At 48.5% G+C, this 24635-nt stretch overlaps 12 protein-coding genes across 13 annotated transcripts; 2 read left to right on the plus strand and 10 right to left on the minus strand.

Annotated features, from left to right (window-relative positions):
* On the minus strand, positions 1 to 1445 carry FOIG_04736 (uncharacterized protein). Of its 2 annotated transcripts, XM_031203033.1 has the most exons (4): positions 1184 to 1445; positions 867 to 1139; positions 676 to 819; positions 1 to 627 (listed from the first exon to the last, which is right to left on the minus strand). In XM_031203033.1, exons 1-4 carry the CDS (start codon positions 1435 to 1437, stop codon positions 369 to 371), a joined length of 930 nt encoding a protein of 309 aa, XP_031066612.1. In that variant the 5' UTR covers positions 1438 to 1445; the 3' UTR covers positions 1 to 368. The 2 variants fall into 2 exon arrangements, with proteins under 2 accessions (XP_031066612.1, XP_031066613.1); XM_031203034.1 differs by lacking the exon at positions 1 to 627 and having other exon boundaries at positions 652 to 819.
* A 3567-nt stretch (positions 1446 to 5012) lies between these two features.
* On the plus strand, positions 5013 to 6438 carry FOIG_04737 (uncharacterized protein). The gene is made up of 2 exons (XM_031203035.1): positions 5013 to 5176; positions 5220 to 6438. Exons 1-2 carry the CDS (start codon positions 5096 to 5098, stop codon positions 6333 to 6335), a joined length of 1197 nt encoding a protein of 398 aa, XP_031066614.1. The 5' UTR covers positions 5013 to 5095; the 3' UTR covers positions 6336 to 6438.
* A 65-nt stretch (positions 6439 to 6503) lies between these two features.
* On the minus strand, positions 6504 to 7706 carry FOIG_04738 (uncharacterized protein; the record flags this gene model as incomplete). The annotated part of the gene is made up of 2 exons (XM_031203036.1): positions 6504 to 7270; positions 7328 to 7706. 2 exons carry the CDS (start codon positions 7704 to 7706, stop codon positions 6504 to 6506), a joined length of 1146 nt encoding a protein of 381 aa, XP_031066615.1.
* A 400-nt stretch (positions 7707 to 8106) lies between these two features.
* On the minus strand, positions 8107 to 9124 carry FOIG_04739 (uncharacterized protein; the record flags this gene model as incomplete). Its single annotated transcript, XM_031203037.1, has 1 exon — positions 8107 to 9124. One exon carries the CDS (start codon positions 9122 to 9124, stop codon positions 8288 to 8290), a length of 837 nt encoding a protein of 278 aa, XP_031066616.1. The 3' UTR covers positions 8107 to 8287.
* A 725-nt stretch (positions 9125 to 9849) lies between these two features.
* On the minus strand, positions 9850 to 11096 carry FOIG_04740 (uncharacterized protein). The gene is made up of 5 exons (XM_031203038.1): positions 10956 to 11096; positions 10316 to 10909; positions 10204 to 10272; positions 10058 to 10151; positions 9850 to 10013 (listed from the first exon to the last, which is right to left on the minus strand). Exons 1-5 carry the CDS (start codon positions 11043 to 11045, stop codon positions 9907 to 9909), a joined length of 954 nt encoding a protein of 317 aa, XP_031066617.1. The 5' UTR covers positions 11046 to 11096; the 3' UTR covers positions 9850 to 9906.
* A 533-nt stretch (positions 11097 to 11629) lies between these two features.
* FOIG_04741 (uncharacterized protein) lies at positions 11630 to 11815 on the minus strand (the record flags this gene model as incomplete). The annotated part of the gene is made up of 1 exon (XM_031203039.1): positions 11630 to 11815. The coding sequence occupies one exon, from the start codon at positions 11813 to 11815 to the stop codon at positions 11630 to 11632; it is 186 nt and encodes a 61-aa protein (XP_031066618.1).
* Positions 11816 to 12128: 313 nt separating this feature from the next.
* FOIG_04742 (uncharacterized protein) lies at positions 12129 to 13250 on the plus strand (the record flags this gene model as incomplete). Its single annotated transcript, XM_031203040.1, has 3 exons — positions 12129 to 12446; positions 12496 to 12581; positions 12629 to 13250. The coding sequence occupies 3 exons, from the start codon at positions 12129 to 12131 to the stop codon at positions 13248 to 13250; spliced, it is 1026 nt and encodes a 341-aa protein (XP_031066619.1).
* Positions 13251 to 13288: 38 nt separating this feature from the next.
* Positions 13289 to 14334, minus strand: FOIG_04743 (uncharacterized protein; the record flags this gene model as incomplete). Its single annotated transcript, XM_031203041.1, has 1 exon — positions 13289 to 14334. The coding sequence occupies one exon, from the start codon at positions 14332 to 14334 to the stop codon at positions 13399 to 13401; it is 936 nt and encodes a 311-aa protein (XP_031066620.1). The 3' UTR covers positions 13289 to 13398.
* Positions 14335 to 14840: 506 nt separating this feature from the next.
* On the minus strand, positions 14841 to 17723 carry FOIG_04744 (serine/threonine protein kinase). The gene is made up of 6 exons (XM_031203042.1): positions 17548 to 17723; positions 17010 to 17498; positions 16105 to 16965; positions 15867 to 16061; positions 15375 to 15815; positions 14841 to 15332 (listed from the first exon to the last, which is right to left on the minus strand). The coding sequence occupies exons 1-6, from the start codon at positions 17653 to 17655 to the stop codon at positions 14889 to 14891; spliced, it is 2538 nt and encodes an 845-aa protein (XP_031066621.1). The 5' UTR covers positions 17656 to 17723; the 3' UTR covers positions 14841 to 14888.
* Positions 17724 to 18198: 475 nt separating this feature from the next.
* Positions 18199 to 20381, minus strand: FOIG_04745 (uncharacterized protein; the record flags this gene model as incomplete). The annotated part of the gene is made up of 4 exons (XM_031203043.1): positions 18199 to 18642; positions 19451 to 19689; positions 19730 to 19820; positions 19865 to 20381. 4 exons carry the CDS (start codon positions 20379 to 20381, stop codon positions 18296 to 18298), a joined length of 1194 nt encoding a protein of 397 aa, XP_031066622.1. The 3' UTR covers positions 18199 to 18295.
* A 219-nt stretch (positions 20382 to 20600) lies between these two features.
* Positions 20601 to 22761, minus strand: FOIG_04746 (uncharacterized protein). The gene is made up of 8 exons (XM_031203044.1): positions 22421 to 22761; positions 22227 to 22371; positions 22009 to 22130; positions 21594 to 21965; positions 21423 to 21552; positions 21262 to 21381; positions 21030 to 21221; positions 20601 to 20986 (listed from the first exon to the last, which is right to left on the minus strand). Exons 1-8 carry the CDS (start codon positions 22718 to 22720, stop codon positions 20823 to 20825), a joined length of 1545 nt encoding a protein of 514 aa, XP_031066623.1. The 5' UTR covers positions 22721 to 22761; the 3' UTR covers positions 20601 to 20822.
* Positions 22762 to 23557: 796 nt separating this feature from the next.
* FOIG_04747 (uncharacterized protein) lies at positions 23558 to 24386 on the minus strand. The gene is made up of 2 exons (XM_031203045.1): positions 24004 to 24386; positions 23558 to 23962 (listed from the first exon to the last, which is right to left on the minus strand). The coding sequence occupies exons 1-2, from the start codon at positions 24341 to 24343 to the stop codon at positions 23601 to 23603; spliced, it is 702 nt and encodes a 233-aa protein (XP_031066624.1). The 5' UTR covers positions 24344 to 24386; the 3' UTR covers positions 23558 to 23600.
* Positions 24387 to 24635: the final 249 nt, after the last annotated feature.

Below are 24635 nucleotides of genomic sequence, written 5' to 3' on the forward strand. Positions count from 1 at the left end.
GCACATCTTATGCAAAGGGTTATGAAAGCACAAAACCATTTATTATCTTATCGCAAGGGTATCTTATCTTCAGTATCATGAAGCCACTTTTCCGACCGCCATGACACCAAACCATGCCCATCCCATTCCTCCTCTTTATGTCCACCGCCATTATCCTGTATCTATAGCAAACTCCCAAGCAAACCCAAGCAAACCCAAGCAAACCCAAGCAAAGAAACCCAAAAATAATGCCTGCTAGTTTAGGCGACAACAACGCATAAAGTCAAAGCGCATCTCCCTTGTCTTGGCGTGCTTTGACGCTCAGATTCTTATCTCATCCCCTGTCGCCGTTGGATGCCTCAGCTTTGCAAGGTGCGAAACAGAATGTCTCAGTTACCCTTGCGGAAAGCCGGTGATGCTGATGGTGGTACTCGTGCCGGAGAGTCCATCAGAAATTGAACAGTCTCACGCTTACACATGACGATAGGCTTGCTCTGTGCGCAGTATCCCAAGAGTTGAGCATGTTCAGGTAAGGTTTCGGGTACAGCATCTGTGTATCGAATGATTGGACCACCATCGAATGTAAGCCCGATTACTTGTGCTTTGTATTCGATGTCTTCTTCATCGGGGTTGACCGAAATTGTGTTACTGTTTGTGTTAGTCGAAACATTCGGAGTAACGGCACTGAGTACTCACGCTTGACTCATTGGAGGCCCCATGGGATCATCGTAGTCGTTTCTTCGGCGACGGCTTCGAATTCGCTTCTTGGTGCAATCATGGAACAGATGAAGAAATCCGGCAATCACAAGAACGGGTGTACCTAATGCAAGTGCCCATGGTCTGAACAGTTAGAAAGACTGAGTGTAACATGATAGACGAGAACTTACGGATGCTGTCTTCCACGAAGGGTATGTGCCATTGCAAGAATGATACCAATCATGGCAATCAATGAACCGACTTGGATCATGGTCCAGGTAGACCAATAGAGTGAGATGAGGTCTTCACCATCACAAAACTGAAGAGCCAAAATGGAGTACGCTTCCATGACGACAATGACTGTTGAGACAGAGACACATCCAAGACACATCATGACCGACTGCCGTATTCGCTTCGTTCGTGCTTTAGGATTATGAGCAAGCTTCTCCATAGCTGCTTGGCCACTATTCTTGTTAGATCAAATCATTCAAACGTCACCCAAACTCACCGGATATATGTCCATGAAGCAATAAACAAGACCAGTAAATTAGACACAAACAGGGTCCAATAGATAATCCCGAACTGCCATCGTACCATATGAGAAGCGAAGTGAGCATACTTCACACACAGCTCGGGGTCCGGGTCCTGTCGTCGAAATAATGAAGCCATCTTGTTTGTAGAGATGAAATGATAAATCTTATGAAAACCGGAGGAGGGAGACATCCTTATACTTGTGCACAGCCCTGAATCACTCCAAGCCATGACTTTGTGATATGGAGTACAGACCCGCTATCTCTGAATCTATTCAATGTGACGCGCAATTCCCTTCTTGGTGTTCCTTGCCAAGCTATCCCAAGAACGGCGATCCCTTGTTGAGCCTCTGTCAGTGAGATCCCGTCTTGGCCTGAATAGGGGAAGTTGGGAAACATTCGGGCTTAGACACGAGGCCGATTGGAGTCTCTAATTGGACCGTTTGGATCTTGGTTTGTGTTGTAGTCGAGATCGGGCACCTATCTACAAGGTGCTCCCTGCTGAGCTTAGCTTGCGACATCTTTTTTGCTTGTTTGCGACATGGCGTTGGCTTGTTGCCAAGGGCGAGGCGATATTACAACGGGTCATTGAGGCTGTGAGCACGCTTATTGAGTGGATCCTCATCCCGTGCCAAGTCGGGGCTTGTCACCCGTCATGACTCCGGAGCCGTAATCTTGAGGGCAGATGCCCGGGGAGAAGTGTGTGTCGAAGTCTGGGGTTTTAGATCCTTGTCATATAACTGCCTGATAACAACCCAACCGTTCGGTTGAGCCTAGTAATTAAACTATCATTATCCTTGCGTATGCATTGCTTTTTTGCAAATTTTCACATGTGAAGGACCAAAGCGACCGTGAAACATTGTGCAATCGTTGTCGTGTTTTGTGTCAAACATTTCCTTGATTTGCTCATCTGGCCAAGTAAGCCTTTCCCGCCCGCACGTGTGGATCACGGCACTTGACCGCCACAGGGGAATCTACATTTCAGCTATCTAGATCTAGCCTTAAAATGACATTCCGTGAGTGGTTGGTTGAATGATCGGCACTTTGATCTACACTCTTCTCCAGTTCTCCTCTCGAACCTCCTCATCCTGTCGCATCTTGGCAATTGCAATTATCGCCAAGCGGTTTAACGGATATCCTGGGCTACCTACATGTACAACGTGCCGCGTAATCGGAGTCCGAAATGGTAACATGAGGCTTCCTGCAGTTTCATGTCCTCGTGGATAATAAGCGTAAAACCAACCTTATCAATTGTGTAACTAGTAACTAACGGCTGGTGACATGGTATGTGAATGCTTAGACTTGGCGTGCTTATCAGGATCGTCGTCGCTGTGACGAGTCAGCAGTGTCGATCTTTTTAGTGATCGTGGCTGAGTGGGAGAATTGCTTGACTCATTGACGCGTATGAGACATTGATAAAGGGATGATTAAGCTTATCTGAGTTATCGACGCACGTCATGGTATAAAAAGTTCCGATCCACGATGTCTGGTTACAGATCTACGCTGTGGAGGTTAGCATGATTTACGTGGAGGTTACAGCCTAATCTACGGAACGGTTACAAGCCGCACTGATGCTGACGTATGATTGCACAAACTCGGCGCAGCTGTGAAGTCGCGTATCTGTAACGATAAGCAGGATCTCGACGTGATACAATGCGTGAGCCAGCATCACAGCACGGCTACGCTGGGATTACTGAATTGGGAAACATGTCCAGATCTGGATGTAACCACTTGATCATTGGCCAACCTTGTTCTAAGCTTAAATCAGGGAAACATTGAGGAAGGAGCACCTGCCAAGAACGTACCCGCGGGTAGTCAACTGAACCATGATCTTCATTGTTTGATGGATGAAGCAATTTGAGGGTCCAGCGTGGCTTGGCTGTGGGGATAGAACTGGAATACCCCAGTGATCTGCCAACAAGGTTGGGGAGTGTCATTTGTGAGATTCAGAAAGATTAACCCAAGGAATACTGACAAAAGGTCTTTACTAAGAGGCATTGTTGAGTGATTGTCAATCCTGATTGATCGGATTACTGTCCGAAGGTCGGATAAGAGTTCGGAAATACGATTGGATAGCCGATTGGTTACTACAAACTCTCGATAGGTAGATGGACTAAGTTAATTGAGTTGCGCCTCTGACGGTAGTCAATTAGGGTAGTGACATCGATAACTACGCGCCGAGCGCCATTGCCGAAAGCTTGACTTGAGATTGAGTTAGAATTGCCGTTGGACTTCGGAGGCATTACTACCCGGAAGTCTGTCTGTGGATTGCCGTTCCATCCCGCTCTGATGATGACGAATGACGTTGGCAAAGACTCCATTTATCTCCATACAATTGGTAGAGAAGCGTGAATCGAGAAACGGTAAGGTTGGACCCGTCGAGCTCGTATGTCTGCCACTCACGCTGACCGTCGTAATGGGGATGATCTACAGCTCTGTCTCTGCTTACGAAACCTCCAGAATTTAGCAGCTAGATTGCGTGATGACCATAGTATGTGTGCGGACATTTTCAAGTCCGGTAGGTCAGTTCTGATGATGACGAACAGCTTCAAAACTGTTGAGACGCTGAATGATGTCAACGTCGAGGGCTGAGTTTTGTGGCTGAAGCTTATCTATAACCTCTAGGTCAATCAGTACAAAACAGCCAAGCTGAGACTTTTGTCACGAGATCACTACACATTGAGGAGAATAGGGATCGCTAGGATAAAGGTAATACTGAGAGCGCGATTCTCTAACGATTTACGTGTAGGTTCCTGAAGTATAACGAGGTTCGAATGCTGACGTTAGCAACGGTCACTACCTTTTGCACGTTGATGCTGTGACTTGTACTCGAGAAAATCAATCAAGCTCTCATGGCTTTAGCAAACCGTCTTGTCTGTTCTTATCAGTCATGTCCCTCCGGGGGCTCCTAGCGGAGGGCTCTTCCTCGCTGCGCTCGTACGTCGCACAGGATGACTCCGCCTGGACGGTTTACCTCTAGACGAATCGTCAAGCTATAATTGCTAGCAGAAGCAACGAAATCATATCATTTCTGGTTTCGCTGGTCCTTAAAATCCAGATTTATAAGGCCTAGATAGTAGAGTTTGACAGTAAGATGCTCAGGCCAAGGTAGGCAGCTCTCATCATTTCGAAACCTGGGATCTTATACTTATGGAATACTCAATACCACGCCAAGACAGATCTTCCTTTGCCTCATTGATATATTGAAACCCAGAGATCCCAGCCAGCTTCACCTCTCCTTGCTCATTTCAATCTTTGATCGTTGCGGCGCCGAAATATGAATCGAACGGCGAGGACATGATCTAGGTCAATAGCAAATGCCATTCTGTGGTGCGCATAAGAATTTCCTTTCCTGGAGCGCTTGGGATATCCTTGAAATTCAATTCTATGTTTATCAGTGCTATCACGGCGCTATCAAGAGCCGCCCTCGTCACCAGCGGCGGTCAGATAAAAGTCATAAGCTGACGGCAGCAGCATGTGCATGGACGTGAGCAGTGTCACATGCTCAAATTGGTCTGAATATGAAGTTCCAGTTGTCATTGGCTTCGATATCTGCCGTCAATTCTAGAAACAATCCCGATTATTCAAGGATGACGTATGAGCTAGAACAATTCGAGGCTGGTCGCCGGTAGTTCGAGTTTCCGACGGCCACCAATTCTCCCGTTTCAAAATTCGGATGAATTCAGCTTCCGGGAGCCCTCTGATTGGTCTAGTTTTGATGCGACAGGCATTGAAACTTTGGCGGCCGACTTGACGTCGTAGCGAGTTTGAGCTACTAAGACGTGGCTGTGTTGAAACGCAATTGAAGCATGTGATGAGACGAGAGTTTGGGAGTATTTATATAAGAGAAGACTCTCAGTAAACTGTAGTAGAGTATTCGCAAATTCAAAATGGAACCGATTTCAAAGACTCAGAGAACTATTCACGATGACTCCAAGTCAATGGGCAGACGCTTTGTTGACCTGGCCAAGGTATGGGCCCAATCAACAGCCACGATTCCCACTAACAATTCAGTTTTTATCATCATTAAAAAGCGATTTAGATCTCGCAAATGTCACAGCTCCACCATTCTTTCTAGCACCATCTTCAGTTGTCGAGAATCCCGGAAGTTGGGCAAAGAAGCCCCTACTTTTCACAGCACCTACAAAAGAACTCGATCCAGCGAAACGAAGTCTTTCGGTCCTGCAATTATTCTTGGCAGGCCTCCGAAGTCAGTTGTATGTTGCAGGTGCCCCAAATGTTAGCATCAAGAAACCTCTCAATGCTTTTCTTGGTGAACTCTTCCTTGCTTCTTGGAGCGAGGGGGACAGTGATACCAGATTGGTAGTTGAGCAGGTTAGCCATCATCCACCGATTACTGCGATGCATATTTCTGCAGATGGAATAAGAGCGGATGGTTATGGACGAGTCGAGATGACCTTTAATGGAAACATTAACATTCGGCAAATGGGGCACGCTATCATACATCTCGACAAGTTTGACGAGGACTACCTGGTACCTCTGACGGATGTTACTGTACGGGGCTTTCTGTCGGCGTGTCTTTATCCCGAGATCATCGGCACATATACAATCGTGTCCAGCTCTGGATATGTCTCGGAGATTGACTTTTCTGGCGCTGGTATCTTCCGAGGCAAGAGAAATTGCTTCGAGGCGAGGTTATATCACAAAGATGAGCCCAAGAAGCATTGCTACAAGCTCTCTGGAGTCTGGAGTGAGGGATGGAAGATAACCGACAGCAAAGGAAAGCTGTTGGAAACATATACTGTCGACCCAGAGACATCTGCAGACATGCATATCGATCCAGTGGAGGAACAAGATCCCCGAGAGTCAAGAAGGGCATGGGGAGAAGTAATATCAGCTCTGGAGCAAGGGAATTATCGGGATGCATCGCACGCGAAGCATGAAATTGAAGAGGCGCAACGACAAAAGAGGAGAGACGAGAAGTTGCATGGAAAATCATGGGAGCCATTATTGTTCCGGAGTTTGCCAGGTGACGAGCATCAAGTCTTTCATCAATTGGCAAAAGGAACAAAATGGAAGCTTCATGACCATGAGACAAAGGGAGTTTGGAGAGTTGATGATGAGGCTTTGCAGAGGATGCGAAAGGAGGATGGACAAATTACGATTTGATGAACATGCACAGTTTAGATAATTCCAGAGCGTAAATAGATATAATTTATATACTTGATATTAATACAGAATGACTGACCAAACGGGTGGTTTCATATCTAGCCTATGAAACAAGTATTGAACAAGTGAACTAAAGCTACTCCGCTGTGTAACCGCCCAGCGATAGAATCAACGAGAGAACGATATCAGAACCTTCACCTCTTCCGTACGGTTGAAGCGCTCGTAATATTCAGGCGCATCCTCAATGTTGATCACCGCCGTCGTTATGAAACTCGTATTCGCGACGCCACTGGAGATCAGGTTGATGAGCTGCGGGGCGATCCGATAGGGCTGCACAATACCAGCCTGCAGCCGAAGCGACTTGGTCCAGAAGCTCGTGGCGGGAAAGGTAATGTCAGCACTGAGCTGTGGATGGTCTAGAGCGGCTTGAGTGCCGGGTGTATAGGCATGGACGCCAACTTGGCCTAGTCCTCCTTCAAAACCGGTTACATTCACCATCTGCCGAACGATGATGGACGGCTCAAACGCGAGGGTGCTGTTGAGAGCCTCTAGACCAACACAATCTACCGCTCGCTTCACGCCAGCCGGTTCAAGCTTCTGGATCTGGGTGACGGGGTCGGATTCCGCAAAGTTGATGGGTATGGCTCCGATGGACTTGGCGACGTCAAGACGTTCTTGGACGTGGTCTACTGTGTAAACGCGAGAGGCACCGCGGAGTAGAGCGCTGTATGTTGCCATCAGACCAACAGGACCTGCGCCAAAGACGGCAACTGAATCGCCGGGTTCGAAGCCAGACCAGGTGATTGCTGTCCATCCGGTGGAGAAAATGTCTCCTGTCATGAGGTAACTCTGCTCGAGGGTCTCATTGGTCTCATTCCGGTGGATGGGGAGGCGGAATAGATTAGCATCGGCTGCCTTGACGATGGCGTACTCAGCTAGATGCCACAAGGGTCAGCGCTGTCCTAGATCCTGTGAGGCGATGGTTGTCCTACCTTGGAGTCCTGATACCCCAGGAGATTGCACTCCGCCTCCATAGGATATCGGAAACATAGGCTGCATCTCCAGCTGTCCGTGGTGAAAGTTATCAGGAATGACAACATAGTCTCCGACAGACACGCTAGATACGCCACTACCAGTTTGTACAACGTAGCCAATGCCCTCATGTCCAAGAACGTAAGGGTCCTGATCTGAGGCGAATCCTCGATAGGCATAAAGATCTGACCCGCAGATACCAGCGGTGGTCAACTTGACGATGGCGTCAGTTGGAGAGACGAGCTGCGGGACTGCAACGTCCTGGACGGTAACGTTGTATAGACCTGTGAGCAGGAGAGCCCGCATGGTGGCAGGGAGTGTGAGGTTGGTGGACACCATGATGGAATTCTAGTGGCGGTTGACTGTGGAAGTGGATGGTGGAATGGTTAGTCTATTATCATGAGTAACCAGCGCTCTTATATGTTGGGAGTTTCCCTGGTATAGCAACCGCAGAGTGCGGGAAAGGCGGCCGAAGGTCATGTCCGGGAGATCCGATCCAGGAATCTGCGGTGTAGTATATTCCCTATCTCCGGATGCGGATGAGCAAGTATCATGACGCGTTTTGGGCGGACTTGGCTCAGAGGCCACGAGTCTTCAGGCTGCGTGGAACTGTGATCTACTGCTACATGATCCAGGGCGATCTCACCCTCATTATGCCAGCATTGCTAGGTTTAACAGAGTTTCGGTGCTTCGGCAAGTCCACAGTAGACCGTGCGTTGAGTGATACTATAGAATACGCAAAGTTGGTTGGAATTGGTGTGAGTTCCTCTAGCTACTCAGGAGCAAACGAAGCAAAGGTTCCGCGATCCAGGAGACGCTTGTGCGAGAAGATAAGCCGTCAATTAAGCAAGGCTGGAAACTGATAGCCCTTAGCTTGTAACACTCCATTGAAGATGAGACAAAAAACCCGATCATCTGCACTAGCTGAGAGCACTATCGATGGTTCTCCATGTATGTTCAGCAAGGCACTCCCTTTGACTCTTGCTCCAGACGGTCTTGTCCTTGATGGCGCTCCCATCGCTATTGATGTTGCTCCAGAAATACCCATCCTTTTCTCTTGCACTAGTGACCTTGTCAAGATTCTCCAACAGAAGCTGAGCACACGTTTCAGGCTTCACAGCGATTAATGGGCCAACCACCTTGACACCCGCTCTCATGTACCACGGCCAGGCTCTCGTAAGACCAGTCAACACTCCGCCAGGATACACATGCGCGTAATGCCGTTTCTCATCTCCCTTCTGCACGGCGGCGTAATGTTGGACCATAATGTCGAGCATAGTCGCAGACTGCTGGGCAGCCGTGCTCATAGAGTAGCTTCTTTTGAGGTCGAGGTCGTTCCAGTTGATATGAGCCGGAGACCCTTCCTTGCCATTCAAGATGAATAGAACTTTGGCATCCTCTTTGAGAACTGGGGTCAGTTCACGGACAATGAGTTGCCGACTGTAATAGTGAAGCGCCATTTTGCGATCGATTCCCTCGTTGGTCTCATCGCGGCCAGTAAAGTTGGAAGTTCCTTGCGACAGGATGAGCAAGTTGATTCGGTTCCCCGCGCGCGTTTCTTTGAAGTTGCCGGTCCATTTCTTGATCCCGCGCATCGAGGTAGCTTCGATTGGTGAAAACTCAATGTTTGAGGGTAGGTTGGCGGGTTTGGTGCGACCGCAGACAGTGACAATAGCCTCAGGGGCTGCAGCAATGTGGTGAGCCAACGCCAGGCCGATACCACTTGTCCCACCGACAATCAATGTTCTGAGTGCCATATCGTCGTTGTATGATAGTGTTGGCGCTGGTACAGACAAATGATCAAACTGGAGCATTCGATGGGAATAATGTGATTAAGCAAGGTGCTGGAAATCTGATGATGGTAGCATCGATAGTCGGGGCGGACAACCAAGCGGAAAGAAACTGGATTCAGAAATACCCCTGGGCTTAGACGTAGTCCGCACTTTTAGTCCGTACAAAGAATGCGGCCGCAATGACCGATCGCAACCCCACCGCTAAGAAGTTTCACCTCGAGCAAGCTTTTGCAGCCTAATTAGACAGCGGGAGCTCCGTGTCCAATAAAAAAGTGTCAAGAAGTAAACTTGGCTTCCCTGATTCATCCAGAATGATTCGTGTGATCAATTAGTATGGAGTTCCGCTTTATCAAAGCTTGATCAACATTATTCAGGCGTGAACTCCGACGACCAACGCGATAACCGTGACGACTGACGAGCTGGATGAATGCCTGCTTACGCAACCGAAATACTAGAGGCGAGTGGATGATGAGAGAATGTTGGTGACGAGAGACGTTCACTTCACTTGCGCGCTGTCGACTAGCCACTACAGTGGTTGCGTGGCATCAGGCTAATAGAGAATCCCAGCAGTCAATGGACACAGTTCTTTAACGAACTTCCACCTCAGCATAATTCAATTACGTGTTGGATCCAAAACTAAGCTGAATGTTATGCATGGTATCGGTAAGCCGACGGATATAAGCGGGAGGCGGCACGAAACTTTATTCAGCAATTAATGTATCGACTTTGGAGGAGTTGATGCAACTCTACATGTACGGCTTCACCTGCTCCACGGTCCAATCCCAAAACTTGCTACCGAGCTCTGGTTCTACAAAGTCCTTTCGAATCTTCTCAACCTTACCAAAGGGAGATACTATGACAGTCAGTTGACATTACGAAAAGGTAGAAGGTTCTTACCCCATCCGCCGTTGTTTTCTTCAGTGATGGTATCACTCAGACCCGCAAAGAGCTCAGTGTAGGCGCCATTGATAGGATCCGATGAAATGAGTTTCTAGTCATCGAAGTCAGTACAGGAATCGGCAGGTGATGGTAGATGAGCGCACAAACATGGCGAGTTCCATCTTGGACATATTCTGCTGAAGGTTGGTAACAAAATTGCCGGGGTTGAGGGCCTGGTCACGGTCAGAAGAGTTCCATCAGCGGTGGCCAACTTACAAGACTGATGATGCCAGTACCCTTGGTTCTTCGCGCAAACTCAGCCGAGTGGATCACACTGGCGGCTTTACTACGTGAGTACTTCATCCAAGCGCCCTCCTCGCGGTGATAATCCATATTCGTCAGATCTACCGCCGGATTCGGTGCAGCGTCAGCAGCGCTAGAAGCAACCCAGACAACGCGGACAGAGTTCTTGGGCGCTGATGCAGCAGCAGCTTCAAGTGCAGGGCGAAGCAGAAGTGTAAATAAGAAATGTGCAATATTATTTACACCATATTGGAGTTCGTAACCCTGCTTCGTCTTGGAGCCTTCGGGTGGGATCATAACGCCTGCGTTGTTCCACAGGACATCTAGGCGACTTTCCTTTTCTAAAAAGCGAGTGGCAGCCGGTTTGATTGTTGACAGGTCATCGAGCTCGAGGTGAAGGAAGTGAAGTTTGCCGGTTGAGGAGGGATGCGCTGATTTGATCTCTTGGATCACTTCCTCGGTTTTGGATTGAGAGCGTGCAGCGAGGTAAACCTTGCCGTTGTGTCGATACAGTATATCAACGAGGAGCTTGCCTAGCCCGCCTGATGCGCCGGTGACGAGGAAGACCTGTACTGATCAGTGTCTGCTGGAGGGATGACAGGGGAGGCTGTACCTTGCCCTTCTGATCGGGGAGATTCTGTTCTGTAAGGGGCGGCTTATTAGGCACCACTGTGCTACAACGCATTCCAAAGTTTAGACTCATTTCGGCAGTAGATATGACCGTGATGTCGATAGTATCAAGGTTAAGATGTTGGAGATGTGTTTGTCAGAGCCAGGAACAGCTGATTTAAATACGTTTTGGGCCACAAGATTTCCAGCTGAAGCGGCGTTCTCTGTCAGTGGTCTATAGAAGATTAAGGTTGAAGCCCGAACCTTGAATGCGGCGCATTGGGGCCGTCGATCACTAGTGCCAGCGGGAAATGCGGCCGCACATGGGCGGACCTCTGCAATCCACTGATCTTAGCTCAGATCATCATGGAGGAAGACTTAAAAGGTCTGTCTTGTGTCAAAATGACGTTTCTCTCAACCTTGTGACTCTATCGCGCCTTAGAAAGAAACAAACGGGCACAAATCAGAAAACACGAAGTCCCTGTTTAGCTATGCAACAGGCATTAATAACAGATGTTCATAAAGCTGTAAGGCTCTCTTGAACCCTTGGGACTCGTAGGCATGTGAAAGTCTTGGAAATGTATTTATCAACGCAGTAATAAAGAGCATATTACAAGTCCAAACCTCAGTCTGACAAAACTATGGATATCGCATTACAAAAGCTTAGACATTTACTATCTATAAAGCGCTTGTTATAGCTCTCTGACTAAGAACTTCGACATTTCTTGTCAGATTCTCCGCCATCTTGGACTGCTCACCGTCAGTGATGCGCACAATATCCTCCGCCGCACTGTCGCACCAGTCCCTGAACTCCTCCTTTCCGCGCTCAAAGTCATCGTCATTCATAGCCGCCAGCGCCTCCATTTTATTGATCCCCGGCCGGATGTATTTGTTGGACACAAGGACATACATGCTAGCCACGTCTGCAGTAGCCGAGAAGCGTCCTTGCAGTTCAAATGCGTTTTTGAGTAAATTCTGCTTGCTTCCCTCCCGGATCTTGTCAACGCTGTCTCCCTTGTCCAACATACTTTGAATCGGATTCAGGAACCTCTGCAAGTTCTCGTTTACGACCATCAACATTGCCCCTCAGATTTCTTGGCTAGGTAGATCTCTCAATGGCATTGCTGCTTCTCTGGCCCAAGCCGAGGCGTCAGCGGATAGCGCGCTACAGTCCACCATGGATTGTACTTATCGCGTGATGGATGTCGGAAGAGACGTTGAAGCCCAGGATGACTTGCTAGACGAATGTCAGTCGCAAGCAAAAGGACTCGCTAGCCAGGCGGAGAGATCACTGAGCTCGAGTGAAGAGATTCTGGCGCAGACACAAACCAAGGCCAGCGCCAAGGAAGAGGAAATTCGTACCAAGACTCGCCAGGCGACTGAGAAGAGGACTAGAAAAGCACAGCTTGATCGTGAGATATCGCAGAAGAACGGCCAAATTGCAGAGACACACAGACGACGAGAGAGCAAGAAGGAATCAGCAGGCGTAGGACTGGTATGCCCTCACATTTGCACGTCTTAGAGATTGTCTAATCAAGAGATAGATGTTGACCGGCATCGGCCTCATGGCTGCACCTTTCACTGCAGGGGCATCACTAGGACTGGCAGCAGCTGGCGCCGGATTTGCAGGGTGAGGAGACTTGACAGATTATCAGACAGAAGGCTAATTCATTATAGTTACAAGGGAATTCGTGTATCGGATCTAAAAGACGAGATTGTCGCCCTTCAATCCAAGGTGTCCAGTTTGAATAGCGAGATATCCCAAGACCAGCAAGCAATCTCCAACCTCGAGAGGGAGCAGCGCAACCTGCAAGACCTAGTCTCGCAGTACCAGCGCGATATCTCATCCCGTAGATCAACGCATCAACTCTACCAGAAGCAAATCTCAGAGGCTAACCGGGTAGAGAACGACATCACAACGCTTAAAGGTGTCGCAGAAGCTACCATTTCCAACATCAACGATGTCAACTCGCAGTTACAGGATGTAAAAGAGTGCTTGGACGAATGTAGCTCTCTCTTACAGGCCAAGTCAGTTGACTTGTCGACCTCGACGTCTTCTGTTGATTGGATCATTGGTGCGGTCGGTAGGTGCACTAGAACCTTTCGCGCAAAGGAATTTGAGAGGCAGCAAATGCTCATGCAGCAGGTTTCTGAGGTGCTTGAGAAGATTGAAAAGGATGGCCAGCTACTACTTTCGAGCCAGGACATGGCGTTCCTAGATATAAAGCCATGGGAAGCTGCTACAGGATTAATCGTGGAAGATAAGGAGAGAATTCCTGAATTATGTTATTTTAAGTAGTGGTATTTATCTCTTACAATTCGAACATTATGTTCCGTCTTATATTCCTTTATTCATCTTAGGTAGTAGTCCCAGCATACAATTAATAAACTTTACAGATAAAGAAAAAATATACATCGTTCTAATTTCGGTCTGCCAAAACTGACTCTCAAGAGAGCTTCTCTCCCTCGAGCTCCTTCTCCGTCCAGTCCCACAACTTAGCGGCAAGCGCTTTGTCGTTGGTATGCGGCTTACCAAGTCCTGTTCGACCGATGGGCTCATAGTACGTGCCCGAGACGACATCCTTGGACGTCGAGGCCCACAGCTGGTTCAACGTACCTGTAGGAACGTCTACACCGATGAAGAGAGTCGTCAATTTCCACGCTAAGCGCATGATCCAGCTGTTGTCGCTCATGGTGTTGGCCAAGTTGGTGGTTACCAGGCCGGGCTGAAGCGAGGCAGTCGTGAGCTGGGGATAGCGTCTGGCAAGTTCTTTGGCAAACAAGGCGTTGGCGAGCTTGCTCTGTCCATAACGTGTAATGGTGCCCATTTGCAGAGCCTGGGACTTGAGCGTGTCGAACTTGATCCCCTCGGGGGGTGCATACTGGTGGGCAGATGAAGCAAGGACGGTAACACGCACATCGGCGCCCTTATCAGCCGTCCGGAGGAGTGTTGGGAGGAGGAGCTTGGTCAGAAGGGCATGTCCCATGTGATTGGTACCAAACTGTATCTCATAGCCATCATCGGTTGTTCCAGGCGGCACAGACATGATGCCTCCGTTGAGCAGGAGGATATCAAGACGATCAGATTCCTGCGTAAAGACTTTGGCTGCATCGCGAATCGACTTGAAGGAGGCGAGATCTATCTTGACGAATTTGATGGGCGCATTGGGAACCTGCGCCTTGATGTCGCTGATGGCTTCTTTGGCCTTTGCTTCGGAGCGGGCTCCAAGCCAGATCTCTTTGGGATCATGCTTGGCAAACTGAAGAACCGACTCCTTTCCAAGACCGCTGTTGCCGCCAGTCACTAGGATGACTTTGTCTTTCAACGAAGGGATGTCGGTGTCGGGGTTGAACCGGACGCTTTTGCTTCCTGCGGAGCCCATGTTTGGTGCGGTGATTGACGACACTTGGTATGGAGATAAAAATATTGACGCAGATGAACTGATTCTTGTCGAAGGATTTCAGGTTTGTAACGGTTTGTCACGTCAACACTGCGACACGACCTTGGCTGGCATTGGCGATGCTTAAGTACTGCAGCTCATTGAGACAAGCACGACTGTAGAGTAAACCCATGCCCGTCAATACTCCGCAAAGTCCGCACCAATTGAGCTCGCAATGTACGATGGACCCTGTGCTGCGACCCTTGCATACCGTGATGGGCATGGTACGCGGCCGCGATATCCGCATCGCATGGTGGACCAAGTGCCGAGAGTGTGAACGTCCTGGATTGGTTTAGCGTTGCGCGGCCAATTTGGCCCTCAAGTAAATCGCGGCCGCACCGACCGCACCGTGAGTTAGTGCGGGATTGACTAAATGAACTCTATTTCATCGTTGTAGGTTGTGGCCTCTGCCTCGGACTTATCGGGGAATGCAAAGTAGGGACTTCGCTATGGCCAAACCAGCTTGTAATCCATTCGAATTGCTGATGATACCCTTCCTACGCTACCTGAAGTAACCCCATCGCAATCGTCAGCAGAGTCGCAAAAAGAAAACTCGGAATAAAGGCATTCTGTAGGTCCGTCGGATTTATAAAGACCAGCCAGACAACCACAAAGATGCCACCCAAAACAATGCAGAAAAACAGCCATGCAAGAAATCTTCGCTGAGAAAAACCCATCTTGGCATGTAAGCCCCAGCCAGGTTCCGATATCCTCCTTGGAAAAGGAGGGGGGTTTGTCTTTTTGGGAAGCATATCGATAATGGTTGTTTCTCCGCTACCCTTTTTTGGATCACGGAGTCCAAATACCATCTGCAACCCAGCTGCTCTCATGTGAAAGTCGTGAGGCAAAGGAACGGAATGGTTGTAGAATGGAGTAGCAGGGGGAGGAAGTTCTTTCTGAATGGGATTGACTTGATCTCTGTTCTCCCAAATAACAAGGAACTACTAAGTTAGCGTGGTTCGCGATACAATGGCGTTTCTTACCTGAACAAAATCGATCGCGGTACAACGCTTCCACGAGAAGAGTCGGCGAATCCAACCCTCCGTGCTACCAATAGCCGTGTTGACTTGGTGAAACAATTGTTCGTCGTCTAGCGTCTCTGCATTCTGAATGGGGGAAAGGTATATCTCTGCTGGCTCTGTAAAGTTCCTCTCAATGCACCAGTAAATGTCTTTTGTATCTATGGATGTTTGTACTGCCGGGGGAACGTTGGCTGCGAAGACACTGGTGCCGAGAGAGGACTGAGATGGTTGACTGAGATTGCCAGATTGCATGGGGAAGTTTGGCCTAGCAGCCTGCTGTGACTTGAGATCTTGTGTAAGAGGGAGAAGAGGAATGCCGTTTGTGGTCACAGGGAAACATGTTGCTTTATAGCGATCAAACTCATCTTGAGAAAGAGCTAGAGACAAGTCGATTCCGTGCCACTGGGGAGTGTTAACTGTGAGACGACTTTCAAGAGATCATCGGGCACTTGCCTTCCAAATTGACATGTAGCCACCGGCGTCAAGTTTGGGCAGCGGTTGATTCAGTGGAGCCCAATCTATTGGTCGACCAGTCCATTCCTCAATTTTGAGTCTCAAGGTATCGAAGCGTGAGCATGCCAAACGACCCTCTGGAATGAACCGAATCACCCTTACTCCGTCATTGTAGCGGATGTTTGGGAAGTTGTTCTATGAATGTGAGTTATGAAACACCAAATGCAAAGAGACAAACCTCTGCCAACTTCTCACAGACGTGGGCTATCGTAGGCCTCAGCGCCGATTTGGCGAGCATGCCACTGATCATGGCTTGTAACATCCCTGCTCGATAATCTTTGTACGCCATTCGGTCAATAAATTCGAGAACCTGAGGCTTGACCTGTTCGCCGTCGTCGAAACGAGTATCGTTGAACACATCAGAAGAGACATTGCCCTCTGTAGTTGTTATGTGGTCGCGAAATTCTGCTACACCAGCAGAACCTCCGCCTACTAGAAATGCAATCATCTCTGTGAATACGCATCCCAACTTCCATATGTCGTTGGCCATCAGATCTGATGAAGAAGGGATCTTGACTTTTGCGCTAGGTTCGGCTACCCCCATAGGGGACGCGTTCCGAACTTCTGGAGAGTCATAGAGCCAAGCTGATTGACGAGCGCGGCTACCTTGCTCCCATGTTCTGGCTCTAGATAGGTCGACAGATAACCCAAAATCTGTAAGCTTGAGAGAAAGTCCTGTACCGGAAGGCTCTTCATAGATCAGGATATTTGATGGCTTGATGTCGCGGTGTGCCATATGAGCAGAGTCGTGAAGGTAGGCAACCGCACTTGAGAGTCCAGGAATCTGGCCCCAAAGAGAATCAAGATTTCGGTTTCGAAGGGGAACTGGGACATAAGAATCCCGGAAGAGACGTTTCAAGTTCGAAAGAGCCAGTGGGAACACGAAGTTGAAATGCTGTGTTGTACCCATCTCGGATCTGAAGACAGAGAGTGTCTCTATCAGGTGAGGATGATTCAAGCTCTTGAGACGCTTCAAGGACTCATATTCGGCCCAGAACTGCTCAGCACTCGTGGATTCATGTAGACGTTTGACCGCGCACTATACTGTTAGATACAGCGGCCTCGCAACAATGGCAGACATACCTTTCGGATGACATCTTTTGAATCGGAAAGATGCCCGTTCAATGATAGGCGAGTCTCTACCCCGAATACCTTGGAGGTCTCGCCGTTTGCGACTGGAGTTGCGTACAAGCCTTGTAAGGTTCTTCCTACCTGGTCCGTTGTGACGTTTTCAACGACGACCAAGACTTGATCGGGAGTCGCATGCGCCTTGGGCTCCAGCGAAGGAACCACCTGTGTCACTGAGTCGAACAACGGTATGTGACTTGTATCAGGAGAGTCACACAGTTCAGTTGACGGGTTGGACAGAGACTGGCCCCGGGATGATCTTTGTTTTCTTGGTCTTGCTTTGGCAATAGGCTGTCGCTTAGCAGGCCCTCGCTTCTCAGTGGAGGCCTTGACTGCTTTGTTCTCTTCAAGAATACGCCGGTATCGACTACCCTCGGCAACAAGCTCCCTCTCCGCAGGGTCCAGATACCGCGGAGCCCAGATAATGAACTCTTCACCTTTCAGCTGCAACGGAATCAGCTGGCGAAGTGACAAGGTTCCGTGAATGACATACAGATACTTCGAAGTGCCCGTGGTAAATTCCGTCTAAAATCTTGCGTAATCTGAAAAGGTCTACTTGATACGCAGGGAGCGTGAACGCAACCCAGTTATTGTGACTCATCGAGGCAATATACTCGTCCAAAGCCGAAATTGAAGCTTGGAGGAACAAAAGTCGTCGGTTTACCGTGCATTGTCGTGTTTAAAATAACTCGTAACCCCGCAGCTGTAAGATTGCCTGGAAGGATGCTGCATGTGGCTGTGACCTACTGTAGTCGATAATCCCTGAACAAGGCTATAAATGGCTTATTGCCCCACACGGATAAGGATGGAAGAGTTGGGCGCTTGCTGACATCTGCTGTTTAAAGAACTAACCGAGACTTGCGCTTGAAAGCGTCAGCAATCTGAGGCATACAGGTGAATCAAGATATTTGACTGAAAGACGTCAATTACATCAACAAACAAAAGCCAATAGCAGTCTTGTCTTTAATACATAAGAGCTTGAGTGCCCAGTAGCAGAATTGGTTACACCGTAACTGACAATAGTTGCTAGGAAGCCAATGACAACAAGGTACAAACTCTAGCCCATGAAAAGAAAGTGTAGGATCAACTGAAGATTAGATAAATGCTGGATCTTAAAACGGGCAAAGCAACGGAACGCGGATGTATTTACGGGATATCAGGATACAGATTCAACAGACAAATGCAATTTAGTAGCTCGTATCCAGCACAATCTGACAAACTCATAACCTTTAAGCCCAAGCTCAAACAAGCTTGAGGTTTCCAACAGAATAACCACACATCTGATCAGGAGACTTGCTACGAACACCTCCAGGTCCAGTTCCCTCAATCTTGGACCAGTCAATCTTGAGCCAAGGCTTCTCACCAAAGTCCATAGCATTAGGCTCCCAGTTCAGAAGGGGGTTGGTTCCAGAGTCTTTCTCAACTTGGAGGGCCTGCTTCCAGGGCTGAGCCTTGGTTGGCTGGGGACAGATGACGTGAGAGTCCAAAGAGCTTTCGCGGGACATGGTGTCATCCTCGTAGCGTTTCTTGTCTGCGTCGGTAGGGCGACCGCGAGACCTGGAACGACTTCTCTCGGCTTCCATTGTGTCTGTGAGTTGTCAGTGGGAGTTCTTGAGGTTTACTTGAGTCTTACTCTTTGGTGGTTGCGACTGAGTGATGCTAACTGAGTGAACAATTCGGTCTCAACGTCGATCAACTCGGTCTTTTATCATTCAAGCAGAGCCTCAAGATCTGAGGATCCAATCAAATCGGAAGAAGATATCACAGAAACCAGGAAAAATGTTCAGCAACTGATTGGCAACTCGAAGCGGAGCCACCCATTGCATCGTGAGGGTGCTGATCTAGTCCAACCAGACTGGAGTCCCACGCCGAGATAATCAGCCGCGTTGCATGTGCACTAGTCTCTGCATCGCATTGATCATGGGGTCTCTTCGCACCAATGATCATCTTCTACCCCGCTTCTCATGAGGCTCTGTGATGATGATCGTTTAGAATCTGCCAATCAACTGGAGATGACCACAGCCTGATTTGCGACTTGAAGACTTCGGTCCCGAGATATCTGAGGGAGCGGTTATCTAGGTTTCAGATGCAACTCAGCATTCCATTCGAGGCGGAGATTGCGGCATATCTAAGAAGTGCAGACAAGGACAGCTTCACTTGGTGATTATCAAGACTGAGAACCGGTCAATTGATCACGTATTCACATTCGATCAAGGCTAAATGATCCCATTAACGATGGCAGTGATTCTACATGAGCGATGCCTATCCAATTACATAAACTCTAAGCTCGATGCTCTCCCGTATCTCCTCCGCGACAGCAGGATCTTCATCAAAGAACGAAGTATGCGGCGTATCTAGAATCATCAGTACATCCCTCAACGAGGTTCGGAACTTACACATGGCAACATCCTCGCTCCTCGCCAAAGAATCCATCGTCTTGATCAGCCAAACCTCCTCATCAGATTGGTCACTAACATAATACCATTTCTGATCTGGTGAGTAAGAGAAAAGGATATTCTCACTCACAACGTGGGGGTATACCAAATCGCTTCGATGGCCGTCTTTCTTATCACATGTGCGGTAGTCGCAAAGTGTGAGGGGGTATTGACGGATCGGCTTGAGGGGTTTCCAAACACTGGGTTGTCAGAGGGGATTGTATTTGGAGGGGGACTCACTTTATTATCCTGAAGCGTTGAGAGAGAATCGATGATGCTTGGGAGCCGAAGTCGTGTTTGATCTTGGCGATTGTTCCTTCATAGGTTTGATCTGTCTCATAAGTTTAATGAAGCGAACGAGAGGATCAGGCGTACCATTATGAGCCACTTTGCTTGGACGACCAATGTAGCCTTTCTCCTCTCCAGGTGCAGAGCCGCGCGGTTGACTCTGGCGGACCTGCTTCATTAACGCTGTCCAGAGCAAGCAGTAGAAACATACAATATGATCAAATACACAAACTTTGACGTGACTCCCCAGAACATCCTTCATAAATTTGACCACAGCAGGATACCCTTCTTCTTGAAAAGAAGGCCCGACATCAGAGAACCGATGCTTCCATTTGACCAGCTGGAAGCCATTCTTATCTAAAGTGAACTCGGATTCGTGGCCTCTGGCATCAGAGATCTGAACCCGTGCACTTGTATTGATGACATTCGTATTGGCGATCTTGGTCTGCGTAAAGGGAATGTTGGAGTAGAACGGCTTTTCAGTCGCCCATTTCGGATCTGAGCCGTCGAAGAATTGGAGGGTTGCTGTTTTAGTTGGCAGGGAGAGTGAGTCCTGTTTCTCGGGCCCGGTGTCCGCGTTTAGGTTGGACGTTGTTTGAGCCATGGTAACTTATCAATTACACCGTAAAGTACACTGCAAATTGAACCAGATTCTGATGAATTTATCGTCAAAGACAACTCGCCAGAGTCGAGAGCCTCTAGGGGAGGCAAGAAAACTCAGGACCTCGATCCTAAGTGACAAAAAGACTAAGGTAATCTGGTAGCTTAGGATGCCTTTTACTGAGTTTATTTTGACACCCTATATCAAGTCCGATACCAAGGAGCCTCACCCGTGTCATCCCCGCACATGCAAGTAAGCAGCCAGCCTGCTTGAGCCATCCACTACATCCCTGCAGTTCTCAGTTGGGGTCTCACACCACTTTATTCACGCATCTGTCTAATGAGAGCCATGCCCAGAACACCACCATAGAATGAGGCCGACAGCCAGTCGCAATCCGCGCACTGTCTTTCTCACACAGAGTTGAGACCTCCCTTCATCCGACAATCACTGAAGCATTGGCGGAGCTTTTCTTGGACCAAAAGTACCCTCCCATGCGTTCATGAACTTCAAAATCTTGGCTTCCTGGTTCTTAGCTGCGAGAACTGCGAGTCCGAAAGGTCTTCCATTGAAGTCTAGGTATCCGAGGGGAACATTGCCAACGGGGTATCCTGATATTGTCAGTGTTGCCCATGAATCTTACAGTAAACCTACCGCTTCCACTTGCAAACGCCTTGATTGCTGTGTCACTTGATCCGACAATCACATCAACACCGTATTCTTTGAAGATACGATCCAATCCATCGTCGCGCGTAACCTTTCGCAGGTGAGATAAGTTCTTCTCGTAGTCTTCGGGGGATAGATCCGATTCTTCCGCGTCGATCAAGAGTCCCTGGTCATCGTAGCCTGAAATGTTAGTGGGGTATCAGTTGAGAGGCACACGTACCAGGAGGCATTTCAAGGTCGCGATGCGTCTTGTTGAACTCGATGAGATCTTTGAGAGAATGGATCTTGGAGTTTTCCGCCGACTCGAGATATTTGTTGAGGTCGTGCTTGAAGTCGGCCACTATTTCGTTAACTCTGATCATCCTTCAAGAGGTGACTAACTCATAATGACATCCTCACTGTCCTGCCCATCAAGCATGAAACACTCAGAAGGGGGAGAAAGAGGAACATCCCCGACATACTTCTTTGCTAGCTCCTCCATTTTGTCGTATGCAGCTTGGATCTCGGCGTGCTAAAAAGTCAGTAAGCTCATGAAAGCAGCGGCGTACTCACCATTTGCTTTGTCGCACTTTCAACAGGTTTGAGGTAATCTTCCCCGGGCCACCATTTCTTGAAGTCCACCGTCGCAATCGACAACTCATCCCAAGATCCTCTCAGAGTCGCGAATTCATCAGTCCCTGAGATTACATCCAATAAAGCGGCGAGATCGTGTGGTGTCTTGGCCATGGGTCCTGCAGAGTCCATGGTATGACTGATTGGAATGATTCCAGACTGGGAAACTCGTCCGATTGATGGCTTGATCGTGTACAAAGCTGCTCGGGATGCGGGAGATACGAGGGATCCGTCTGTTTCGGTGCCGATGGAGAGGGGGGCGTAACCTGCGGAGACGGCGACTGCTGAGCCTGTTGAAGAGCCGGATGGGTTCTGAACTGTTAGTATGGGATGTGATGAGCCACGAGGAACGCACGCTGTGACCGTTGTTACTGTCCTCGGGATCAATACCGCCGCGGACGTAGGCGGATTGACATTGTCCACCTTTGCCGGACCATCCACTCGGGAGGTCGTTGCTTCTGAAAGGAGTGAGTCGCGCTTCATTCGAGATGGCTGAAGACGTACCGGTAATATGCCCATTCCTGATGAGTAGTCAGTTAACATGGCCAAACTCAGAGACTGGAGCACTCACACTCAGATTCGCTTTACCGATGATGATGAGTCCAGCTTGGATGAGCTTGTCGACGAGATCGGCATTCGCAGTCGGAGTCATGCCATGCAACGCCCAAGAACCGCAAGTCGTCTCCATTCCCAACTCAGGAACCGTTGCGATATTGTCCTGGGATGTCAGTCCAGTCAACAACTGCATCGCCGTCATACCGTCATACCTTGATCACAATCGGGATCCCATGAAGACTCCCCCGAACCTTGCCATCCTTTCGCTCCTTATCAAGCGCCTCCGCTCTCTGTCGCAGCTGATCTTTCGGAACCATGCTCAACATCGCATGAAGATACTTATCATGCTTCTGGATCATCTCAAGGCTTCTCTCCACCAAGTCAACACTCGTGAAATGTCCATTCGTCAATCCAGAGGCGAGGGTTTTGGCGTCGACGGTGAGGAGATCGGGCAGAGTGCGCCTCTGTGAAAAAAAGGGCGCCATTTGACGGAGATTTGACCAAGTGAACATGATGTAGAGTGAGAAGCGAAAAGTGAAATGAAGGCGATGAAATGGACCTGATGTAGAGTCATGCCTCACATTCTCGTGGTGGTGAGGAGAAGCCTTATAAAGGTGAATGCGACAGGCTGATGCAATTAACCGATTCACGTGATTGCCAGTGTAACAGCCAGTGACAGACAGGAATTCGAACAAAAGACTTATCGTTCAAATGGGCCTTTTGATCTCAAGATGTCCAGATCTGGGGGACTCTGGAGACTTATAAAATATTCCAAGTCTTCAATAGAAATGTTTTGGGGTTCATTGTCTGAGTTCTCCAGTAAACGCTCTTGGACTGGTCTGTCACGAAAATCTGACAGATATCGATCTAAGCAGAACGACTCGACTGAACAGCGCTCTGAGGGAGACTCTTCTCCAAATGAGCTGAATGAACCAGCTTGTGCTTTTGCTGATGACATAATGTTCTAAACGGTCAGTATGTTCTCATCCTCTCAGCGACTCTCATACTCACGTATTCGGTTGTAATCTTGTACATGAGTTTACAAACAGGTCAATACGCCGATATGCATCACCAATCTCACCTGAAAGACCCAACTTTAATGAAATTCACCACGACGCTCATTTCCTGACATCAACGTCTGCCGATTTCCCAATCCAGTAACGTAGCCTTACATTCCACTCATTAATATGTTTGGTTCTCATCTCATCTTGTTCTCTCATGACACTTCATCAGGGTGACTCCATGCAACAACTGAGATTATGTCTCTACAGAACAGTTTCACCGATTTCCCAAAAGGGAATCATCAGGCAGCTGAGGATGATGACGAGGGTAAGCAATCACCTGTTTCACATCTGCAGAAATCTTGACGCCCGATGAGCCTCAACTCAATTACTAATTACCCCAAACTAATGCCGTCGTTGTTAATCCCTCCTCATCACCAGGCATAATCATAGGTTCAGCTCCAATAACTTTGAACCCAACAGACGTATACAGCTTAATTCCCATTGGACTCCCGAATACCGTAGCAACGAATCCCTCACGCTCTGCCTTTTCCATCCCATACTTACAAAGAACAGCCCCGCAACCTCTTCTTCGATAATCTCGATGCGTCGCAAGATTAACAAGGTGAAGCTGTCTGCTACCGAATTGACTGAAATGCATGCCATAAACTTCTTCTACGCGCGACGCGAAATATCGCATATGAGGGAGGTTCGCATCACGACGCTCGTTGTCGCCCAAAACATCGGGTTTGACTGGGTTATTAGCTAGGATGTGAGAATTGAGGCTGACATACTTGGTTTGACACCAGTGAGACCAGAAACATCCCAGATTCCCAGGGCGACAAGCTTTTGCCCAGCCTCGATGACAAGAACTTCATAGCTTTCAGGCTGTTTCAAAAACCCCTCATACTCGACTCTGGTCCACTTCCACTGATCTTCAGGGTATTCATGTCGATATGGGAATCGGTAATCTCGTTCTGGATCATCAGGGAATGCTTCAATAGCAAGTTTTGTAATGCCGTCCAAGTCATCAATCGTAGCTTGTCGCATACGGAGTTCTTGGTCGATTGTTCTCTCCATGGTTGTGTAATTCCCACTGTGGCTGGTTGATTCGTCTTTAATGGTGGTTGTCATCAAATGTTTACCGTCTGAAGAGTAATCGGGAGGTGAGACTGCAGATCCTTGCCTTTTATGGTAGTCGGTAGAAACATCGTTTGACAAGTCACGCCAGCTCGGGATCCATGCCTGATATGGAAATCGGTAGAGGCCCTGAATATTTAGCTCCTTACCCCACAACTTTATTGCGTGGATCTTTGTACCGATTACTGAATTAAGCAAAATGATTGAGAACGGTAAGGTCCTTTTGCTGTGTTGACGTTGCTGACGACGATAGTGGACTGGTTTGAAGTGATTGACAATCTGGGGG

This window comes from Fusarium odoratissimum (assembly GCF_000260195.1).
Source record: "Fusarium odoratissimum NRRL 54006 unplaced genomic scaffold supercont1.6, whole genome shotgun sequence".
Taxonomy (NCBI): Eukaryota; Fungi; Ascomycota; class Sordariomycetes; order Hypocreales; family Nectriaceae; genus Fusarium; species Fusarium odoratissimum.

Excerpts from the sequence above, each read along its gene's own strand:
- FOIG_04736 (XM_031203033.1), bottom strand. The coding sequence starts at position 1,437 with ATGGCTTGGAGTGATTCAGGGCTGTGCACAAGTATAAGGATGTCTCCC. Across the intron at positions 1,140-1,183 it reads GCTTCATGGACATATATCCG|TGGCCAAGCAGCTATGGAGA; the intron begins GTGAGTTTGGGT and ends TAACAAGAATAG. Across the intron at positions 628-675 it reads GGGCCTCCAATGAGTCAAGC|TAACACAATTTCGGTCAACC; the intron begins GTGAGTACTCAG and ends TAACACAAACAG.
- FOIG_04737 (XM_031203035.1), top strand. The coding sequence starts at position 5,096 with ATGGAACCGATTTCAAAGACTCAGAGAACTATTCACGATGACTCCAAG. Across the intron at positions 5,177-5,219 it reads GCTTTGTTGACCTGGCCAAG|TTTTTATCATCATTAAAAAG; the intron begins GTATGGGCCCAA and ends CTAACAATTCAG.
- FOIG_04740 (XM_031203038.1), bottom strand. The coding sequence starts at position 11,045 with ATGAGTCTAAACTTTGGAATGCGTTGTAGCACAGTGGTGCCTAATAAG. Across the intron at positions 10,910-10,955 it reads TCCCCGATCAGAAGGGCAAG|GTCTTCCTCGTCACCGGCGC; the intron begins GTACAGCCTCCC and ends TGATCAGTACAG. Across the intron at positions 10,152-10,203 it reads AGATGGAACTCGCCATGTTT|AAACTCATTTCATCGGATCC; the intron begins GTGCGCTCATCT and ends TTCGATGACTAG.
- FOIG_04744 (XM_031203042.1), bottom strand. The coding sequence starts at position 17,655 with ATGAGTCACAATAACTGGGTTGCGTTCACGCTCCCTGCGTATCAAGTA. Across the intron at positions 17,499-17,547 it reads ACGGGCACTTCGAAGTATCT|CTGAAAGGTGAAGAGTTCAT; the intron begins GTATGTCATTCA and ends ATTCCGTTGCAG. Across the intron at positions 15,816-15,866 it reads GCTACATGTCAATTTGGAAG|TGGCACGGAATCGACTTGTC; the intron begins GCAAGTGCCCGA and ends AACACTCCCCAG.
- FOIG_04746 (XM_031203044.1), bottom strand. The coding sequence starts at position 22,720 with ATGTTCACTTGGTCAAATCTCCGTCAAATGGCGCCCTTTTTTTCACAG. Across the intron at positions 22,372-22,420 it reads GGATCCCGATTGTGATCAAG|GACAATATCGCAACGGTTCC; the intron begins GTATGACGGTAT and ends CTGACATCCCAG. Across the intron at positions 21,553-21,593 it reads AAAGTGCGACAAAGCAAATG|CACGCCGAGATCCAAGCTGC; the intron begins GTGAGTACGCCG and ends CTGACTTTTTAG.
- FOIG_04747 (XM_031203045.1), bottom strand. The coding sequence starts at position 24,343 with ATGACAACCACCATTAAAGACGAATCAACCAGCCACAGTGGGAATTAC. Across the intron at positions 23,963-24,003 it reads TCTCACTGGTGTCAAACCAA|TCAAACCCGATGTTTTGGGC; the intron begins GTATGTCAGCCT and ends CTAATAACCCAG.